General features: G+C 44.7%; 1 protein-coding gene across 1 annotated transcript in view; it reads right to left on the bottom strand.

Moving 5' to 3' along the window:
* Nucleotides 1-20,771, bottom strand: part of rad51b (RAD51 paralog B) — a gene marked incomplete at its 3' end in the record, with an annotated part of 112,673 nt that overhangs the window by 34,716 nt on the left and 57,186 nt on the right. The window contains exon 9 of the mRNA XM_080452657.1: nt 1,783-1,861. Within this exon, the coding sequence (XP_080308783.1) occupies nt 1,783-1,861 (79 nt within the window). The remainder of the gene's footprint in view (nt 1-1,782; nt 1,862-20,771) is intronic.

Genomic DNA, 20,771 nt, shown 5'->3' with positions numbered 1-20,771 from the left:
AATCTCCTTTGTGTCTCCTACCGGAACCGCTCCCTACCGGTCCGCTGGTCATCAAATTATTAGCTTAGGAATACGACAAAAACAAAAAAATATCCATGAATTCAAGACTCCATGTGGTGACTAATTGAAAGATTGGGTGAACTATCCCTTTAACCCATTTTGGGCGGGAACCCCTTTTTGTAACTATACCTTTCAGGACAGGGAACCCCTTTTGGGGTTCTTGTTGCTACAGTATGTACAGTATATAGCAACATACATTTGTTGTAATTTTTGAATACATATTTGAAGTTTTTTAGAAAACTTGGGTCAGGATTTAGAAGGCGTTTTTAGAATCGGCCTCAGGTCTAAACGGGTTAAGATAGCAGATCTAAAAGCTTTGTGTGATACTGTCGTATGACGAAGTAGGGCAAAAACGGGGGAAAAAACATGAAAGTTGAAATATAGAGATACAAGGTTTCAGCCTGACAGTAATGATGAGAGGAGAGAGTGAGTCCTGGCTTGAAGAGACAGATGAACAGAGAGAGAGAGAGAGAGAGAGAGAGAGAGAGAGAGAGAGAGAGAGAGAGAGAGAGAGAGAGAGAGAGAGAGAGAGTGTGTTAAAGCACCTTTCACAAGATCCTGCATGCCTGGGAATTCGCTTATTGTTACTGCCTTCAGGATTATTTATGGGACTGCCTGGGAAGGCCAGGCTGGCAGAGCGCGTGGAGAGGAAAAATCGCTGTCACCGCACAACCGTCTAACTGTATAAGGCCAGGGGGGCCATTATCTCGGTCCAGAGCCTTCTATTGGAGAGTTACGTCAACTAGGAGGGCAGAAAACAGCGCCGCTCACGTGGTTCGTGTAAACTCAAAATAGTGACAAACGCTCATAGATTCAATAAACTTCTGTTTCAGGGCTTTGTCACTATTATTCGCCAATAGAAGGCTCTGTAAAGACTGGCCCGATGAAGTGAACGGAGGTGACGCAACTCTCCTTATATGGCTCTGGCTCGGTCCCCTTGCTCTGCTCCTCAAGTGATCATTTAACTCAGAGAGTGTACAAATGACCAATTTGGTCCCATTTGTACGCTCTCTGAGTTACAGACCAGTCAAAGGGGCCATATCTGGACCCCTGGTGGTTCCCGGACTTCAATGTAGAGAGAGATGTGGGCACAGTGACAACATACCTAACTGAAGATCCAGCCAACCACCATTGGACGAAATGATGGGGCCGGCATTAAAATAAAAATGTAACCCACTGATTCACAGCTATAAACCAGTGACAAAACTGATTCGGATGGAGACTGGGGTTTGACTCCCCGAAGGTGCATCCGGCTTCAATGAAAACAATTGGCTGTGTTCAATGGGAAGCCGGGTGGGGGGAGGGCGATCTCTGCCGCTATACATTTTGTGGCTCCTCCTACAGTGAATGCAAACTTGTTTCTGGATTTTGGGGACTAGAAACCTTTGCCACTCTATTGGCATAACACACTGAATTGGGAGAAACCAAATAAATAAAATACAAAACATAACTGAAAGACTGGATTCTCTCTGGACTCAGCACAGTAGGCAAGTGGATGCCATTACACATGGGGTGAGGATGAGGTCAACCATATCACACGGTTGCATGATATTGGGCGAAATAGACACGGACATGGACATGGAAAACAGTCAGCAGGGTTTGTTGGCAGGTCAGATAGCTTATACAGTATAGCGTGTGTTATTATTCGCATTCGCCATGGTGTGTAACGTCGCACACACACACACACACACACACACACACACCCGTGTGCTGTCCACTCACCACTTAGACAGATGCCCTGCTTCTCCACTGTGTAGTTCAGCACAGAACATGCAGCCACGGGTGACTTGGCTATCACTATCTAGAGAGAGAGAGAGAGCGAGAGAGAGAGACAGACAGACAGATTTGACAACATTAGTATCTGCAATTAAGCAGCAGATGTGTCCCAATCTTGAACAACTTTCAACCTGAAGTCCCTATTTGGGGATAGGTGAATCCTATATTAAAATTGGCTTAAGGGAGGACCGCTGTTAGGCAGGCCGGCGGGCGGACGGACGGACCTCTGACATCACGCTCATGTCATGGGCAAACCTCTGACATCATAACCATATAAGGAGTTTCCAATGAAACTCACACACACACACACACAGGTTGCACTTTTACGCTGGGATAAAAACAAAGCCACAAGAAGCCAAGAACACACACAACACACTAAAACATGGGTTTTCAACTGGTGGTCGGTGAAGGTATTGCATGTGGTCCCTGACCATGCATTTAGTAATGTAGGAAAGTGAAGATTTGTATTATATTTTATTTTATCGACCACTAGAGAAACAGTATGATGTATGATGACGCATCAATGTTGTCAGTTACTTGGAAGTCGGATGTCAAGAACTTCCACAGAAATGGGAGTTGGTTTACCTGGTTGAGTCATCATTAGTAGGAAATGTGCCCATATCAATCGCATGTGCTTGCTCATACATATGTTGCAATGAATCAGTTAACATGAGTTTAATACGGAAGGTTAAGAGAACAGAATAAGGGCAACCATGGGAAAGGAATGGATCAGTGGTTCTCAATCTTTTCTGAGCTCTGGACCACTAGCATATCTCAGTTAAACAATGACTGTTAAGGGCTTGATTTAATTCACCTCGAATTAACAAATTAAATTAAGGCCTTAACAGTCATTATTTAATTTCAAGCGGTCCCCAGGTTGATTCTCAGTCAGGGTGGTGGTCCCTGGTTCATAATCAGTTGAAAACCCATGCACTAAAAGGTATTTTGAGGTCGGGGAATCAATATGATTGACGATGTATTTGAGAAATGACGGTGATTCTGCTGTCCTGCTCTCACTGACTGTCCCCTGTGGTTGCTGTGTGTGACTGTCAGCGCGTGAGCGAGCTGTCCGAGTATGCGATTCTGGGTGTCTGACGACCAATGAGAGTTAGCGGTTTCAGTGTTGCTAAGATACGGTCTGTGCTCCATAGACTGTAGGGTAAAACGGGGAGGGGCTACTGGCAACGTGTTGTGAAAAAAGAACAGATCTACCAGGCCACAACGCGTCAACGCGCGAGGCGTTGTTAGCTTGTAGATCTGTTGTCCAAAAAGTTGTGACGATTTTGACGTTGCACTACCTGCGGAAGTGATTTACATAAGTATTGGGTCATAATGCGTTTCGTGCAAGTACAGTAACGGTATGGGAAGCAGCTGGTGTTATAGGCATAATATTGAGTAATATTTTGTGCAAAAGTGTGGAGTTATATGGAGCATGCATCTACCATTTTACCGTGGCGGACACTGACTATCCACTCCATGGGTTTCGGCTCGGATTAGAGTAGCAGGATGTTGACAAATCAATTGGTCTTATGAATCTTATGAACAGAACATCCATTTGCTGTTGGGCAATACTACTTATATTCGCCCATTAGCCATTAGTCATGCAGATGGGAAAGTCACTGCTGTTTTGTGCAAACGAAAGTATGTTATTGTGCGCAGAAGGGCTCCGCTAGGGATTTAGCAGGGCATGGGGCACAGACATTTGGCCGAGCTTCACATGATCAGTTATGGGGCACGGTTTCTCAACATCGGATCCGGGGACCACCAGGGGTCCAAGAAATTGACCCTTACGGGTCTGTAACTCTGACAGTGTACACATACAACCCAATGGACCATTTAGCTCCATTTGTAAACTGTGAGTTTAATTAATACTGAGGATTTTACAGTAGAGACTGGGGTCACAAAGATACATGTTTTGTATCAAATGGGTATGCGTGGCCTAATGCAGTGGTTCCCAAAAATATTTGGTCGAGACCCAAAAGAGACATTTGATGTCTTCCCAGGACCCAAACTAGTGAAAATAGCCGATCTACAAGCTTTGTAAGCTCGTAGATCTTCTATTTTTACTACTTCTAAAGTTTTTTTAATGTATGTTTTTATGGAATTAAGATTTTTTTTATTAATAATTGTGAAAAAAAGTGAAAAAGAAAAAGAAAATCTTTTGAAATCTTTTCCAAACCCACTGTTTGGGAACCACTGGCCTAATGCATATCAAACGGGGAGTCCTTGAAAATAAAAAAGGATGAGAACCACTGAATTAGAGGAAATGGTATAGCTAAGCCCCCACTGTCCCTCTCATCCTCCCCTCACTCACCACTACCTCTCATGTCATCCTGCGGGTGCATTCCACAGCAACCCTGCAGCAAACCCTCTGACGACCCTAAAAGGCTCAGTTTTCCTTCTTACACATTCCCAATTCTATTGAAAGAACGATGTTGTGAAGGGAAAGCAATGGTCTGCAACTGCTGGTCCATTAAAGCTGGCAGCATACACTACACACAAAGACAAAAACTATTCAACTTCAGCAGGGCTTGCAAAAAGATGGCTAAGAAAGTGTTTTATACTCAACTCAATTCAATTCAATGAAGCTTTATTGGCATGAGAAAACATACGTTTACATTGCCAAAGTGAGTGTCAAAATATGATAAAAACAGTTGAAAATGGGGAAAGTATATACAGTTGGAGGGGGTTCAGCATTGTGTAAACAGAGCTATGTCACATTGCATCGATACATACATGTTACTGTACATGTACAGGGTATAAAGCTTTTTGAAACAAATAGCAGAAATCTTTTGCAGTCATTTTGGAACAAATAGCAGCATTTTTTAAATAGTATTTAAAAAAAAAGGCTCAGATTTAAAATGCGTTTAAAGGTAGCAGCTCTGTTTGTATGTGCAGTAGGTCTAGAGGTCTACTCGGGACACTCAATGGTTGGTAGTCCTTAGGGTGGTACTCACTCACTATACTCACTGCAGCTCCACTCTGAGTTCTGAACGTTAAACCCTGCCCACTGCATACAATGCTGGAATGGTTGGTGATTTTTCTATGGATCGTCGCTGTTTGTTTACATCAAGCTCCGACGTACTTTGACATAATTTGGCAAAGCGATTTTGCCATTTCTAGTGACAAGACACAGTCGACAATATGTGTGCTATCTCTCTCCATTGAATAATTGCAGTGAGGTTGTGTTCGGAGTCGCTCAGCAACTGATTCTAGAGGTTTGTACCTCTAAACATCGTCGGCCAACTTTTATTCAAAACTGTCCACGGCGCATTGCTTGCATATTGCGGAAATAAAACAATATAAATCAGACTCTCAAGTGCATTGAGAGTCTGACCAATGTTCACATTGGTGTCCAGCCTGAAATGCCTAAATGAACTTCGTCAAGGCACTGCGTTTGTTCGTTTGGTCCACATTAATTGTGTTCTTATTGACCTGCCGAAGCCGATAAAAGTGCAACGTCTGTAGGATGTTCCAGGCTTTAAGTTTTGGGCTTCGAACTCCTGGCCTATTGCTGAACTGGTTCACTGACACTGCCAGGAGTCTCCCAAACCTGTTCATGTCCTGTCCTGTCTAAAAGGATTCGGCCTTAACCACTTTCAACCTGCCATCCCCATTTTGGGCACATCATTATCATTGTCTCCGCCGTAGATATGTTTTCGCTTCGTCCCGCCGTGTGTGAGCAAACATTGTTAGCCAAGCTAACATTGGTCAAGCTCCACGTGACACGTGTCAATATGTTGACACCAATGCTTTTGATTGGCTAGAGGGACGCATGACGAAATAAAATTCTATAAATAGGTGTGTCACTTCAAAAAATATTTTTTGAAGTGAGGTAAGACAGGATCAATCAGTCTTGATTGGAACAGTACCTTCCAGTCCAAATCACCCGTCCGTGCGTGTGTCCCTCTGAGAACACCTAACATTTGTCAAGCAAAGGCGCAGAAGGCCAAAGCTAAGAAAGCATACTCATCTACAACAGGGACATCAGGCAGTCTCCTCCACAGTTGCCCCTGTCAGCCTCACAGCTGAAGAGCTGGAGGAGGAACAGCAGAAGGTTCAAGAAGAAGAAGAATCGTATCCAGAAGGCTTTCCGTCGTACGTCGCTCGTTCCTCTGGGCAGAGACAGAATCTACAAACAATACTGTTTTTTCCCTTCCACCTGTGCTCTGTTTGTGGAGGATGATTACTTTGGGCTGACGGAGGACATGCTGGAACCCCACCCTGCATCTCTACAGGATGAACAGATGGAGGATGAAGGACAGCAGGACACACAGATGGACACCATACATAGCCCCACCTGTATCCCTGCCAGTTGCCTGCCAGTCATACGCCCCAACCAATGGGCCTTCTACAGCTCGGTGGAGGAGGTGGAGCAGCTGATGGAGGCATTGAACCCGCGAGGTCACAGAGAGAGCAGCCTCAAGGAGACGCTACACCAGGAGAAAGACAGAATCACACAGATACTGAACAACACTGCTGCTGTCAAATATAATTATAAAACCAAGGCCCCAGAATCCCTTGCTACAGCTGAGAGTTTCGTGGAGAGCCGACTCAGAGATATGCTGTTGGACATTGAGGAAAGAATCTACGAAGGAAATCTGGAAACGCTGAAGATAACGGAGAGAGAGACATGGAGATCAGCATTGGAGAGAGGACAATATGAACTGCTGGCTGCTGATGGCAGAAAGAACGGAGAGATGAATGGTGGAGAGGAGATGGAGGTGGATGACTCTCAGCCAGTGAACAGTACCGTCCACTGCCTTGCTCATGCCCTGTTTCAGATAGAACAGGAAATCGAACGCAGGTTCCTCCAAGTTCCTCTGGGCGGCGAGGAGTCCAAGAAAGACAAGAAGAACGGTAAAAACAGGAAGAAAAAATGACGACCCGTCCAGTGACAGTGACAATGGCAGTGCCAGTGGTAAGATGGTTTTGGAACGTTGGAGAGAATCTCTGCAGTCCTGCTCCAGTCTTTCCCAAGTGTTTGTCCATCTGTCCACTTTGGAAAAGAGCATCATTTGGGCAAAGTCTCTCCTCGACGCTCGCTGTAAACTGTGCAGACGGAAAGGAGACGCAGAGACTATGTTACTGTGTGACGGATGTGACCGAGGACATCATTTGCAGTGTTTGAGACCCAGACTGAAGTCTGTCCCGGAAGGAGACTGGTTCTGTCCAAGCTGTCGTCCCAAGCAGCTCTCTGTCCGTCCCGTGTCTGTTTTCGCTTCGTCCCGCCGTGTGTGAGCATGGCCCCTAGCCAAGCTAACACTGGTCAAGCTCCACGTGACACGTGTCAATATGTTGACACCAATGCCTTTGATTGGCTAGAGGGACGCATGACGAAATACAATTCTATAAATAGGTGTGTCACTTCAAAAAGCCGTTTACGTTTCTTGAAGTGAGGTAAGACAGGATCAATCAGTCTTGATTGGAACGGTACCTTCCAGTCCAAATCACCCGTCCGTGCGTGTGTGTGTCCCTCTGAGAACACCTAACATTGGTCAAGCAAAGGCGCAGAAGGCCAAAGCTAAGAAAGCATACTCATCTACAACAGGGACATCAGGCAGTCTCCTCCACAGTTGCCCCTGTCAGCCTCACAGCTGAAGAGCTGGAGGAGGAACAGCAGAAGGTTCAAGAGCTGCAGAATCGTATCCAGAAGGCTTCCCGTCGTACGTCGCTCGTTCCTCTGGGCAGAGACAGAATCTACAAACAATACTGGCTTTTCCCTTCCACCTGTGCTCTGTTTGTGGAGGATGATTACTTTGGGCTGACGGAGGACATGCTGGAACCCCACCCTGCATCTCTACAGGATGAACAGATGGAGGATGAAGGACAGCGGGACACACAGATGGACACCATACATAGCCCCACCTGTATCCCTGCCAGTTGCCTGCCAGTCATACGCCCCAACCAATGGGCCTTCTACAGCTCGGTGGAGGAGGTGGAGCAGCTGATGGAGGCATTGAACCCGCGAGGTCACAGAGAGAGCAGCCTCAAGGAGACGCTACACCAGGAGAAAGACAGAATCACACAGATACTGAACAACACTGCTGCTGTCAAATATAATTATAAAACCAAGGCCCCAGAATCCCTTGCTACAGCTGAGAGTTTCGTGGAGAGCCGACTCAGAGATATGCTGTTGGACATTGAGGAAAGAATCTACGAAGGAAATCTGTGAACGCTGAAGATAACGGAGAGAGAGACATGGAGATCAGCATTGGAGAGAGGACAATATGAACTGCTGGCTGCTGATGGCAGAAAGAACAGAGAGATGAATGGTGGAGAGGAGATGGAGGTGGATGACTCTCAGCCAGTGAACAGTACCGTCCACTGCCTTGCTCATGCCCCGTTTCAGATAGAACAGGAAATCGAACGCAGGTTTCTCCAAGTTCCTCTGGGCGGCGAGGAGTCCAAGAAAGACAAGAAGAACGGTAAAAACAGGAAGAAAAAATGACGACCCGTCCAGTGACAGTGACAATGGCAGTGCCAGTGGTAAGATGGTTTTGGAACGTTGGAGAGAATCTCTGCAGTCCTGCTCCAGTCTTTCCCAAGTGTTTGTCCACCTGTCCACTTTGGAAAAGAGCATCATTTGGGCAAAGTCTCTCCACAACGCTCGCTGTAAACTGTGCAGACGGAAAGGAGACGCAGAGACTATGTTACTGTGTGACGGATGTGACCGAGGACATCATTTGCAGTGTTTGAGACCCAGACTGAAGTCTGTCCCGGAAGGAGACTGGTTCTGTCCAAGCTGTCGTCCCAAGCAGCGCTCTGTCCGTCCCGTGTCCTCCCGTAAGCTCTCCACTACTATATATCTTTTACCCTATTGTATCTCATTAGTTATTGCTATGATAATATAATAATATATAATATATAATATATAATATAATATAATTGCTATATATCAGATCATAGTATATATACATTTTTGTAATACAGTAATACATTTATGAAAATTAGTATTATTGTCTGTTCACCTGCCGGAGGTTGTATCTCATTACTTATTGTATCTCATTACTTATTGTTATGATAATATAATTGCTATAATATAGTAACATGTTCTATTTTACGTAAAAATTAGAACATTCCTAAAGAACTATGGTTAGAGATAAGGTAGGTGATTTCATTTGATTAAAATAGCACGGGTCCGCTGGCGGAGACTTGTGCTCCGAGGAGCACATTCTCTAGTTTTAAAATATTTTCATAGTGAAAATAGCCAATCTACAAGCTCTACAGTTGTGAACTTATTCGTCGTATGACGAAGTATGTACAGTAGGTGTAGAAAAGATTCACCTAGTCAGTAACAGCAACCCTCCCCCTGGCCTATTCCCATGGCTTGGCTCCACCCCTTTCACCTGCTCTCACTCACTCTCAATCCCTAATCACACCTGTCCTCACTCACTCCTAATTAGAGGCCTGCTATATATACTGCTTGAGTGCCTGTCCCTGCAGTTCTTGTTTGTCAGCAGCAGCAGCAACAACTCCTCTGTCCTGGAGTCTCAACAGGCCATGGTTATGCGTCATTGAAGTGAGTTCTGTTGTCAATTTGTGATCCCTATGTTGCATTATATTGCTTGTGATAAATATAATTAATGTTAGTTCACCTGCTTGCCTTTAACATGTTAGAGAGGATTGTGTGCAATGTGTTTGGTGTTTAGTACTCTGATGTATTAGTGGTAGGCCTACCCACTCCTCCAGAGTGCTACTCAGCATTGTCTTAATTGTTGTTCATTGTTAATGTGTTGAGTTGTATAATAATTATGTGTTTATTTTTCTATAGTAAAAAAACATAACTGAAGCCTCATCACCTCCTTGCCCAAACATATGCTCATGTGTGCAATGGATAATAAATGGCTTAAATGGAATCAGTTGTCTAACATTCTTGCCGATGTTCCATGGCGATGTTCAATTACCTGTGAACCACCACTCTATCTTATATGGTCCTTCGAGAACCGGAAGTGAACATTGCCATGGCTGAAGAGGAGCCTACCGAAGGAGCTCGCCACTCTCGAGCTACAAGCACAAAAAGCACACATGAGCTAGAAGAGGAGGAGGAGGAGGAGGAGGAAGAGGATCCTGAGTACCTTGAAGAAGAAGGTGACCACCCTGACGATGGCCAACTCCTCACAAGTCCAAGCAGAGCCCTGTCAGCAGATGCCAGTGCACCAACTGAAGGCAATCCAGAGCCAAGCCAAGATGACATCATCAAATACCTCCTTGAGACGGTGAAGCAGCAAGGAGAAATATTGCAGCGCCTCCTGGAGCGACAAGCAGCTTCCACCACAGAAAGCGGCTCTTCCCCTTTGACCAGTCACCAAAATGCGTTAAACCCATCCGCAGAGACTGACCCTAGCCAACCACACCGGATTGCAACCAGGTCATTTCCAGCGCCTCCCCCCTTTCTTCCTTCAGCCCATAACCAACTGGTTCCACATCACCCAGCCCCTCGCCAGTCTATGTCTTCGCATCCTTCAGTTTCTCATTCCTCCATGCCTCCACATCTTCCAGTTCTTCACCATCAGCCAGTGTCGCCCAATCCTTCATCTTCCCATCCTCTAACGCAATCCCATTCTCCAGTCCATCAGCCTGCGTCTACAGCACCCCCCACTGGTCGATTCAGGCACTATAGGTCAGTTGAGGCTCCCAAATTCCCCAACTTTACTAAAGAGGATGAGGTACAATACCGGATGTTGCGAATGGCACTGAACAACTTGCTTGACCCAGAAGAAACCGAAGAATTCAAGTTCCATGTCCTTCTTGACCACCTTAAGGTGGACCAGGCCAGACGCCTGGCCTTGGCACACTCTTATGCCCGCCAGCCATTCACTGAAGCCTTGAGAGCCCTCGATGATCGCTATGGCCGGCCACGTCAGTTGGCACTCAAAGAGCTACAAACCATAATGGCTCTCCCCCCTGTACGTTCTGGGGATGGTCATGCCCTTGATGACTTTGCCCTACGCGTCCAAGCCCAGGTTGGGCTGTTGAAAACTATGGCTGACGAAGGCGATGCCGAACTCCTCTGTGGCTCCCATGTGGATCGGCTACTGGAGAAACTCCCCTACGAACAGATTAGCCGCTTCAAGCGTAACATGCACAGACTCAAGGTAGATGCTTCATACAACCTTACCCACCTTTCTGAGTGGCTGCAGATGGAGTCCCGTTGCCAACCGAGAAGTGACTGCCCAGACCTCAGTTCGTCGATCAGTAACTAGCAGCAGCAGGCAGCAGCAGCAGCAGCAGGCAGGCAGCAGGTCAATCTGACATAAATCTTGATAATCCCATATATTTTCTTACATTTAAATGTATTGAAAGTGTATGTAAGTGGGTTCCTCACCATAGGAGAGTGAAATTAGCAACTGTAAGATTAATTTGTGACGGAAACCAGCTCGGGCCCAGGCTTCAGTTCTTCTGCCTGGCCTAGGCTGCAGCAGCAGCCCAGCAAACACCAAGGCCAGGGCCAGCCACCAGGCCCAGGAGCAGCTAGCCACCACCAGGCAGCAGCCGGCCTTCACCAGGCAGCAGAAGCAGCTAGCCACCAGGCCAGGCCTAGGAGCAGCCAGCCACCACTGGGCAGCAGCCAGCAACCAGCCACCACCAGGCAGCAGCTAGCTGCTACCACCACCAGGTAACACCGGGGAGCTGCAAGCAGCTAGCCACCAGGCCGGGCCTAGGAGCAGCCATCCACCATCAGGCAGCAGCCAGCTTGGGAAGATGGCTGGACGTGGAGGAGTAAGAAAGAAGCTGGGCAAGAGCAACAAGGGTGATGAACAAGCCAGTGACTACGAGGGAGAGGCCTCCACTCCAGCTGAAGAGGAGGCTGAGCTGGTCACCATGGTCTCTGTCAGAAAACTGATCAACCAAATGCTGACACAGCAGAAAGCCCACTACGTGGAGATGCTGGACAGACAAACTGACACCTTTAATAAGTTTGTCAAGGTGATTCTGGACTCCACCAACGAGCGTCTCGACTCTATGAACAGGAATGTACAGGAGATCAAAGACAGTATTCATTACACCCAGCGAGAAGTAGATGAGATTAAAGCTAATGTATCCAAAGTCTCAGGTGACCACAACACCCTTGAAACTGGTATGCGCACCATTTGTGACAGTCTTGTCACATTGGAAAACAAGGCTGAATATCTCGAAAATCAGTCAAGAAGAAATAATCTGATTTTTGAAGGGATTGAGGAATCAGCACGGGAGAGCTGGGCTGACACTGAAGGTAAAGTCCGCAACTTAATCTCTGAAAAATTAAAGCTGGATGCTGGAGCCATGCATATTGAAAGGGCTCACCGCAGTGGAAAGCCAGATCAAAGAGCTGACAAGAAGCGTCCCATTGTAGTGAAGTTCTTAAACTTCAAGGACAGAGAGCTAATCTTGAAGAGGAGAAAGGAACTGAAGAAGACCGCCCCTGGGGTTTACATCAATGAGGACTTTTCCGAGGCTGTACGGCAGAAACGAAGAGATCTTCTGCCTAAACTTAAGGAGGCATGGGATAGAGGGGACATTGCCTACTTAAGATATGATCGCCTTGTGACCCACCCACCTAGGGAGCGAGGGGCTGCATCGCCCCCGCACTTGTCCTCCACCCCATCCTGAATGAAGAGGAGTGGTATGTAGGACTCAGAGATGAGGACCTTCTGTTTTTAGTTGATTTTTTTAATTTTTAATGTCTATTAAACTACCGAAAAAAGGTTTAAGGTTTGCTCATTTAAATATCTGCAGTTTAAAGAACAAGGTTCAAGAGTTATGTTCTGTCTTACACAAAAATGATATTCATATTATGGCTGTGTCAGAGACTCACTTGGAAGAAGCCATAGAGGATGCAGCTGTTTCAATTCAAGGTTATAATATATTTAGATTGGACAGAGACAGGTATGGGGGAGGTACTGCTTTCTACATTCAAAATCATATTCCGGCTAAAATAAGGAAAGATCTAGGTATGATTGGAGTAGAAGCCTTATGGCTTCAAGTTCATATCCCACATCTGAAACCTATACTGACATGCTGTTGTTATAGGCCGCCATGCTCTAATGCTGAATATCTGAATAACATATGCTTGATGCTGGATAATGTAACTGATAATGACAATGATATTTACATTCTGGGTGATATGAATATAGACTGGTTGTCCAGTAATTGCACATTGAAAAGGAAGTTGAGCAATGCAGCTACATTATGCAACTTATCTCAAGTCATAAGTGCACCCACAAGAATTAATGTCAATAGGGATGGAACGGTCACGTCAACGTGCATTGATCACTTTTTTACAAATTGTTCTGAAAAATGTTCAAAAGCTGTGTCGGTACCTGTGGGCTTCAGTGACCACAATATTGTCGCTTTAACTGTGAAAACAAAGGTTCCTAAAGCAGGGCCTAAAGTAATTCACAGAAGAACATATAAAACCTTTTTGGAAAATGAATTTAATGCTGATGTAGAAAATATTGAGTGGGATACTGTGCTTGAGAAGATGCAAGTAAATGCTGCATTAGACTCCTTTATGAATTTATTTGCTGCAGTGTGTGATAAACATGCTCCAATTAAGAAGTTCACTGTTAGATCACTTAGAGCACCTTGGTTGGACGAGGAATTGAGAAACTGGATGAGAGAAAGGGACCTACTGAAAAAGTCTGCCATCATGTCAGGTAATGTAACAGATTGGCAAGCCTACCGCTCACTAAGAAATAAAATAACTAAATTAAATAGACAAAAGAAAAAATATTACTATCATTCTAAATTTGCGGAGTGTCATGGAGACAGTAAAACACTTTGGAGAGTACTTAATGATGCTATGGGTAGAAGTAAAATGGCCAAAACACCTTCATTTATTGAACTGAATGGAGCATTCATTACTAAACCATCTGAAATCGCAAACTACTTCAATAATTACTTCCTCAGTAAAGTGAATACACTAAGAAATCAAATGATGCCTGTGAGTGGTGGGCTGTCCAAAGCTATAATAAAAAATCATATTATGTCTGTTAAGGATTGTGTGTTTGAATTCAAGCCTATCAGTGTTGATCTTATGGTAAAGCTACTTCACACAATTAAGTGTGATAAACCCTGTGGGTTTGATAATATTGATGGCAGACTGCTTCAGTTATCAGCTAAATCAATTGCTAAGCCTGTAGGCCATATTTTCAATTTATGTTTTAAGGAATGTGCTTATCCTGATTTGTGGAAAATTGCAAAGGTTACTCCTCTGTCAAAAAACAGTAGGGAGCCATTTACAGGTCCAAACAGTAGGCCTATCAGCATTTTACCTGTCTTGAGTAAGCTTCTGGAGGGAATTATGTTTAAGCAGATCCAGCAATATCTTGCAGAAAACAACATTAACTCAGATCTACAGCATGCATACAAAGCTGGTTACTCTACAAGCACTGCACTGACATGTCTTACTGATGAGTGGTTCAAACAGATTGACATAAAGTCAGTTGTTGGGGTGGTGCTCTTGGATTTCAGCGCAGCCTTTGACATCATAGATCATGAGCTACTACTCATGAAACTATCGGCATATGGATTCAAAGACTCTGCTATTGGTTTATTGAAGGGCTATTTAGTGAACCGGCAACAATGTGTTATGTTCAATGGCTCCCTTTCAAATATTGAGACACTTCAGTGTGGAATTCCTCAGGGAAGCTGCCTTGGCCCCCTTCTCTATTCTATTTTTGTAAATGATATGCCATATGTATTACATAATGCAGGAATGGGGATTTATGCGGATGACACGACCATGTATGTATCGTCAGAGAGCATTGAACATGTTAATAAGGTGCTTCAGTTAGAGCTAAATCTGGTTTCTGAATGGATCATGGAAAATAAGCTGAAGTTGAATGTCTTAAAAACGAAATGCATGGTAATAGGCTCGAAATATGCTCTCAAGACAGATCAGAAATTAAGCTTATCTTTGCAGGGTGCTACTATTGAACAGGTTAAAGAAGTCAAACTGTTGGGTGTCACTATTGACGAAACACTGTCATGGTCCACCCAGATTAATAATACAGTGGTGAGAATGAGCAATGCCATCTATACCATTAGAAGGAGTGCTTATCTGCTAACTAACACAACAATTAGACTAGTCATACAATCTCTTGTTCTGTCAAATCTGGACTACTGTCCTGTTATCTGGTCTAGTGCATCAAAGCAAGAACTTAGTAAACTTCAGCTTGCTCAGAACAGAGCGGCAAGACTAGCACTTCACTGCTCTGTTAGGAGTAGTGTAGATGCTATGCATGCCAGGCTGTCATGGAGGAGGGTGGATGAAAGACTGGCATGCAGCCTTATTCTGTTTTTAAAGAATGTGCATTCCTCACAGAAACCCTTTAGTTTGTTTTTACAGCTATTACCTGCAAATGAAAGACATGGTTATAATACTAGACAGGCATCAAGTGGTCACTTTATTTTACCTCTGCCCAGAATCAATGCACTTAAGAAAACAGTAATGTACAGAGCCATGGCATACTGGAATGTGCTCCCCCCATATTTGACTCTAACAAGAAATACATTTGGTTTCAAAAAGAAACTTAAGGAAGCAATAATCAAAAAGGAAATTAGATTAGATTAGGTTATTATTTTTGGTATTTTCGGACAGACAAACCTGTTTTGTTTTTAATTTAATTTAATTTTTTATTGTTAATATAAATGATGTTCTCCAAGTTTGTGTTTTTGTTCACTAACATTGATTATGTTGTACTGCATTTTATGATTTGTATTGTGATGATTTTGCTTGGACCCCAGGAAGAATAGTCTCCACTAAGGTGTAGACTAATGGGGATCCTTAATAAACAAACAAACAAACAAACAAACCCAAACCCCCTTGGATCCCACAGACCACAAGCAACTACCCATTCCACGACCATATTCCATGGAGCTGACAGCAGTGGTGAGCACTTTGAACATCAAATGCCCCCTGTGTCCCCCTGTGCCTACTGTGACTCCACAAGCCACCATATAAGTCAGTGTGAAGATTTCAAAGTCTTGAACAAGCAGCAAGTCACCGACTGGATCAAGGGAAATAGGAGGTGCTGGCGCTGTGCCCGACCACATCTTGCAGCTAGGTGCACACTGAAGAGAAACTGTAACGCCTGCAAAGGGAAACACCTACAGATCCTTTGTGATATCAACAATACCTCTGATACAAACTCGTACCATGTCAATTCCACAGCCCAGAGCTTCTACCTTGATCGCCCAACTCGCACAGGTCATGTTCTTCTGAAACTCATCAAAGTCATCCTACGCAATGGCAGCCGCACCCTGGAGACCTTTGCACTGCTGGATGACGGGTCAGAGCGAACCATCCTCCTACAGTCCGCAGTTCAAAGACTCCAGCTGGATGGAGAACCAGGGACTTAGCCATCCAAACAGTACGGCAAGGGGTGGAGAGGCTGCAGGGGGCTTGTGTCTCCTTTAAGGTTAGCTCGGCCACTAGCTCTAGAGAATTTTCCATCACCCATGCCTTCACTGCAGAACGACTTGCCCTGTCTGAGCACACGCACCCTGTCCGTTCCCTCCAAAGACAACACAAACACCTACGTAGACTGCCACTGTCACCAATGCATAAGGTCACCCCACTACTTCTAATTGGCTCAGATAATATTCACCTGATCTCCCCTATTGCCCCAGTTCGATTTGGCCCACCAGGAGCACCAGCAGCAGTTAAGACTCGTCTTGGCTGGACACTACAAGGTCCAACCAGGTACACTGAACCTCACCCTTCTGTTGCCAGGTGCTTCAATATCTCCAATACCTCTCCATCTATACACGTAGTGCCCCATCGAGAGGAGATCCAGCAGCCGCACCAAAGCCCTCAATTCCTTTACCATGCTGACACTTGGCCCCAAGCCCCAGATGGCCCTAACCAAGACATGGATCGCCATCAGCTCAAGATCAAGCCTGCCTTCTGTGAAGAAGTTGCCACCATCATGTCTATTCCAGATTTCAGCCAGTGCAAACCTTACCAAACCCTCCTTGATGCTTCAGCCCAGCTGAAACCTTCTCCAGATGCTGACATAACCCCCACTGTAGATGATCATATTCAGCCAGAAGTCCCAAGACGGGCACAGGTGGACAGCATTGGAGAAGACCTCACCCATCTCAATACTCAGAGACCCCTACCATTGACCAGTCACTTACGCACCCCTACCCCAGGAGATGTCCCCAGTATCACACACCCTGACCCCGTGAGCCCAAATTTGTTCCTAATGGGGCGGCGGGACCCCTCTCATCCAAGCTCTGAAGTCCTCAGCCACTGGCATTATGTGTGTCCACCCAGTTTCCCTGCCTGAAATCCCCAAGGACCCCCAAATCACACTTCCTAGTATGACTCTTAGGAGTTGCAAATACTTACAGTATTTGGGGGCGGCTGTAGAAAATATTCACCTAGTCAGTAACAGCAACCCTCCCCCTGGCCTATTCCCATGGCTTGGCTCCACCCCTTTCACCTGCTCTCACTCACTCTCAATCCCTAATCACACCTGTCCTCACTCACTCCTAATTAGAGGCCTGCTATATATACTGCTTGAGTGCCTGTCCCTCCAGTTCTTGTTTGTCAGCAGCAGCAGCAACAACTCCTCTGTCCTGGAGTCTCAACAGACCATGGTTATGCGTCATTGAAGTGAGTTCTGTTGTCAATTTGTGATCCCTATGTTGCATTATATTGCTTGTGATAAATATAATTAATGTTAGTTCACCTGCTTGCCTTTAACATGTTAGAGAGGATTGTGTGTAATGTGTAGTGCACATAATGTACTTAAAAGTAATCTAGGAAATGCAGTAAGTTAACTTAGAGAATATTGTGCAATGTGTTTGGTGTTTAGTACTCTGATGTATTAGTGGTAGGCCTACCCACTCCTCCAGAGTGCTACTCAGCATTGTCTTAATTGTTGTTCATTGTTAATGTGTTGAGTTGTATAATAATTATGTGTTTCTTTTTCTATAGTAAAAAAACATAACTGAAGCCTCATCACCTCCTTGCCCAAACATATGCTCATGTGTGCAATGGATAATAAATGGCTTAAATGGAATCAGTTGTCTAACATTCTTGCCGATTTTCAATTACCTGTGAACCACCACTCTATCTTATAGTAGGGCTTAAGTGGTTAACGTGGTTGTGAACATGTAAAGATGATTCTCCAGTCTCCGCGTTTCAGTTTTTTAACAGTGCGGCTCATTTTTCATGAATGTATAATGAATGAATAAATTAATTAATAAATAAATAATGATAATTGCTTTAGGCTCTGACCACCCAAAACTGAAACCAATAACAAAACAACATTTTGTCAAATAGAAACTAAACCAACATGAGCAAAAAACCCCGTCTCTATACAATGCAATTCAAATGTTAAGAACGTAACTTCAAAGTTAACCAAGTCAGACCGCAGAACTCAAACAATCACGCCCCAGACTCGTTCGCCTGCAGTGTTTCTTTAGGTTTAAGTTGTTAAAAGGAAACGCAATTCACGCTTCACACACATGGAGACATGTCCATCACGGTAATGACATGTTATTGTGGCGGCTGCGGTTTTCAAAACACACTCACGCACGCAGGCATGCATGCACATGCACACACACACACACACACACACACACACACACACACACACACACACACAGGGACGCGGTCTGCACAGTCCTTCAGCTCTGTATGCCTGTGAGAATCAACTGAGACTGCATTATTCACACCGGCCTAATTCAAGAGAGGGGTTGGCGGCGGGGGGGGGGGGGTCGTAGCCAAAATAACTGATTACCGACCACAGGTAATCTAATCCACTGTGAAATAGCACTCCCGAGTTTATTTTTAACCAGAAATCAAGAAAACAGCAGACATCTGCAGCCCGTTAGGCCCTAAGTGGAGATAAATGCTTGGGTTCGGATTGCCCACCATTGCCGCCCCGGCCCCCCCTCCGAAAGCAAGCCCATTAACTGGGCACTGTGGTTGTTTTTCTTAATCCGAGACCCCCACCCGCTATCATTCCACACCACCACCATTTCAGCTTTAAATATTGCTTCAACATGTACTTAGTGCTTTGGAATGGTTTCATAATAGCAGGCAAAGAGATGCTGGGCCTATAGCCAAAAAACTCACATGGAGACCCTGTAGCGGGTCAAAGTGACAACTCAACCCTTCTGGAAAAGGGGGGAAAACAGTAATTCTAGCAAATTTCTCTTGATTCATAATCTAAGACCCCCTCCCCCCACCCACTGTAATTTAAACATGCTGACTGCTTCAACATGCAGTTTCTTGTGCCTGGGAATAGTAGCTAGAAAACAGACAACTTTGGCCAGAAAACCTCTAAGCGATGTAGAAAATGTGACAGACTAGTGCAGCGGTTCTCAAACTTTGTTCATGTCCAGGACCCTCAAATTGATACATAATAAGTAGTCTTGCGTAGGCAGGCGATCAGAGATCTCCGCCTACTGATACGACTGGGATAATCTAAATTGAATGTATGGGTTGGAGAACGGTGGAGAAAAAACAGCACCAACATTTGCAAACCAATCCTGATGTCGAAGCAATATGAAGGACTGCTGCCCGCATCGCTTCTCCAATGCTGTTATTTTTTGGATTAGTTTTTTGCCCATTCATTGAATTTAGACACCCCCAGAAGGCGAATATCTATTATCGCATGGCTACGTGAGATTACATAATAAGACACAGACCCACATTTGATTAGATTTAGTCTCAGGGACCCCTGTCTGAGATGACAGTTGCTGATGTGATGTAACACTGTAGGTGGGCAGATAACAGTGGAGAGTGTGAAATGTATGATCAGAACAGTATTTTTTTATATGATAAATGATATCGTTGTGAAAACGTACAGTAAATAAACTATCAGTGAAATTAGACTACTTACCACTTTTCTTGGGACCCCCTGGGATCCCCTCACGGACCGATATGGGTCCCCGGACCCTGCTTTGACAAACACTAGCCTGGTGTGATGGAGTTCACCTTGAAGTTCAAACTCTTAAAGGAGCATTTCACCCCTGGAAGAAGTTCCAGGGGTGACCACAGGGGGGACCACAGGGGGGACCACAGCGTATCACTGCCTATAACTTCAACTCCCAGAATGCTTTGGTGCCTTGTGGCAGGGGAGGTTCCATGTGGGTGTGATCTCCAACAATAACATCCAAACAGCATGCCAGTGTCGCCATGTCTGCTTATTATAAGCGGCTTCTTTCTAAAATGTAGTTGATATTTGGGCTTGTTTCCAAATGTTTTGATTGCTGTTTAAACCAGTGGTTCTCAAACATGTTCATGTATTTTTCCACAGACCCCCATCTGAAATTATAATTTGTGGCAGGGAGCCCCTAACAAATATGTGTCAAAAATATTCCACATTTTGAAAAGCAAATAAAAATATTTTGCAAAAATCCACATTTTGGACTTTTTCCCCCTCAAGATTTTTTTGTAAATAGCAGATCTACAAGCTCACAATGGGTTGCGAAGCGTTGTGAGCTTGTAGATCAGCAATTTTCAAATATATAATATCCCATGTCTAGGTAAAGTGCTCTTGGCATAGTTATTTTTCTTTTGGGCTTGTTTTCATAGACCTGGCTGCTTATTTCTCTCACAATATCTGGCAACACTGGCTGTCCTCGCAAACGTTCATCTAGTTACATATTATGTCCAAGGATTCGTTAGTGATGTCATATCACTGGGACATATAAGTATCTTCATGCAGTTTCACTTACGTGTCGCATAGTATTGACATCACTGTCACATCCTTGGTATTATGATCCTAGCCTTTCGTGACGGTGTTTGTTTACCAGCGCTGCTACTCCACGCTGTATTTTTTTTTTCAAGCTTGCGCTTATGAAACACTACACAGGATTATTATTTCATGTCAACATTCAAGTACAACTATCAGAAGATAACTCAGGTAAAGTAATGCCTCACTCTGCAAGGGCCGCTGGCCGCAGCTAATGGGAGTGGCCGAGTGGCG

The sequence above is a fragment of the Gymnoscopelus braueri genome (genome assembly GCF_963280865.1).
Source record: "Gymnoscopelus braueri genome assembly, chromosome: 16".
NCBI lineage: Eukaryota > Metazoa > Chordata > Actinopteri > Myctophiformes > Myctophidae > Gymnoscopelus > Gymnoscopelus braueri.
Note: the sequence above shows the minus strand (reverse complement) of the source record. Positions and strands in the feature narration are given on the sequence as shown.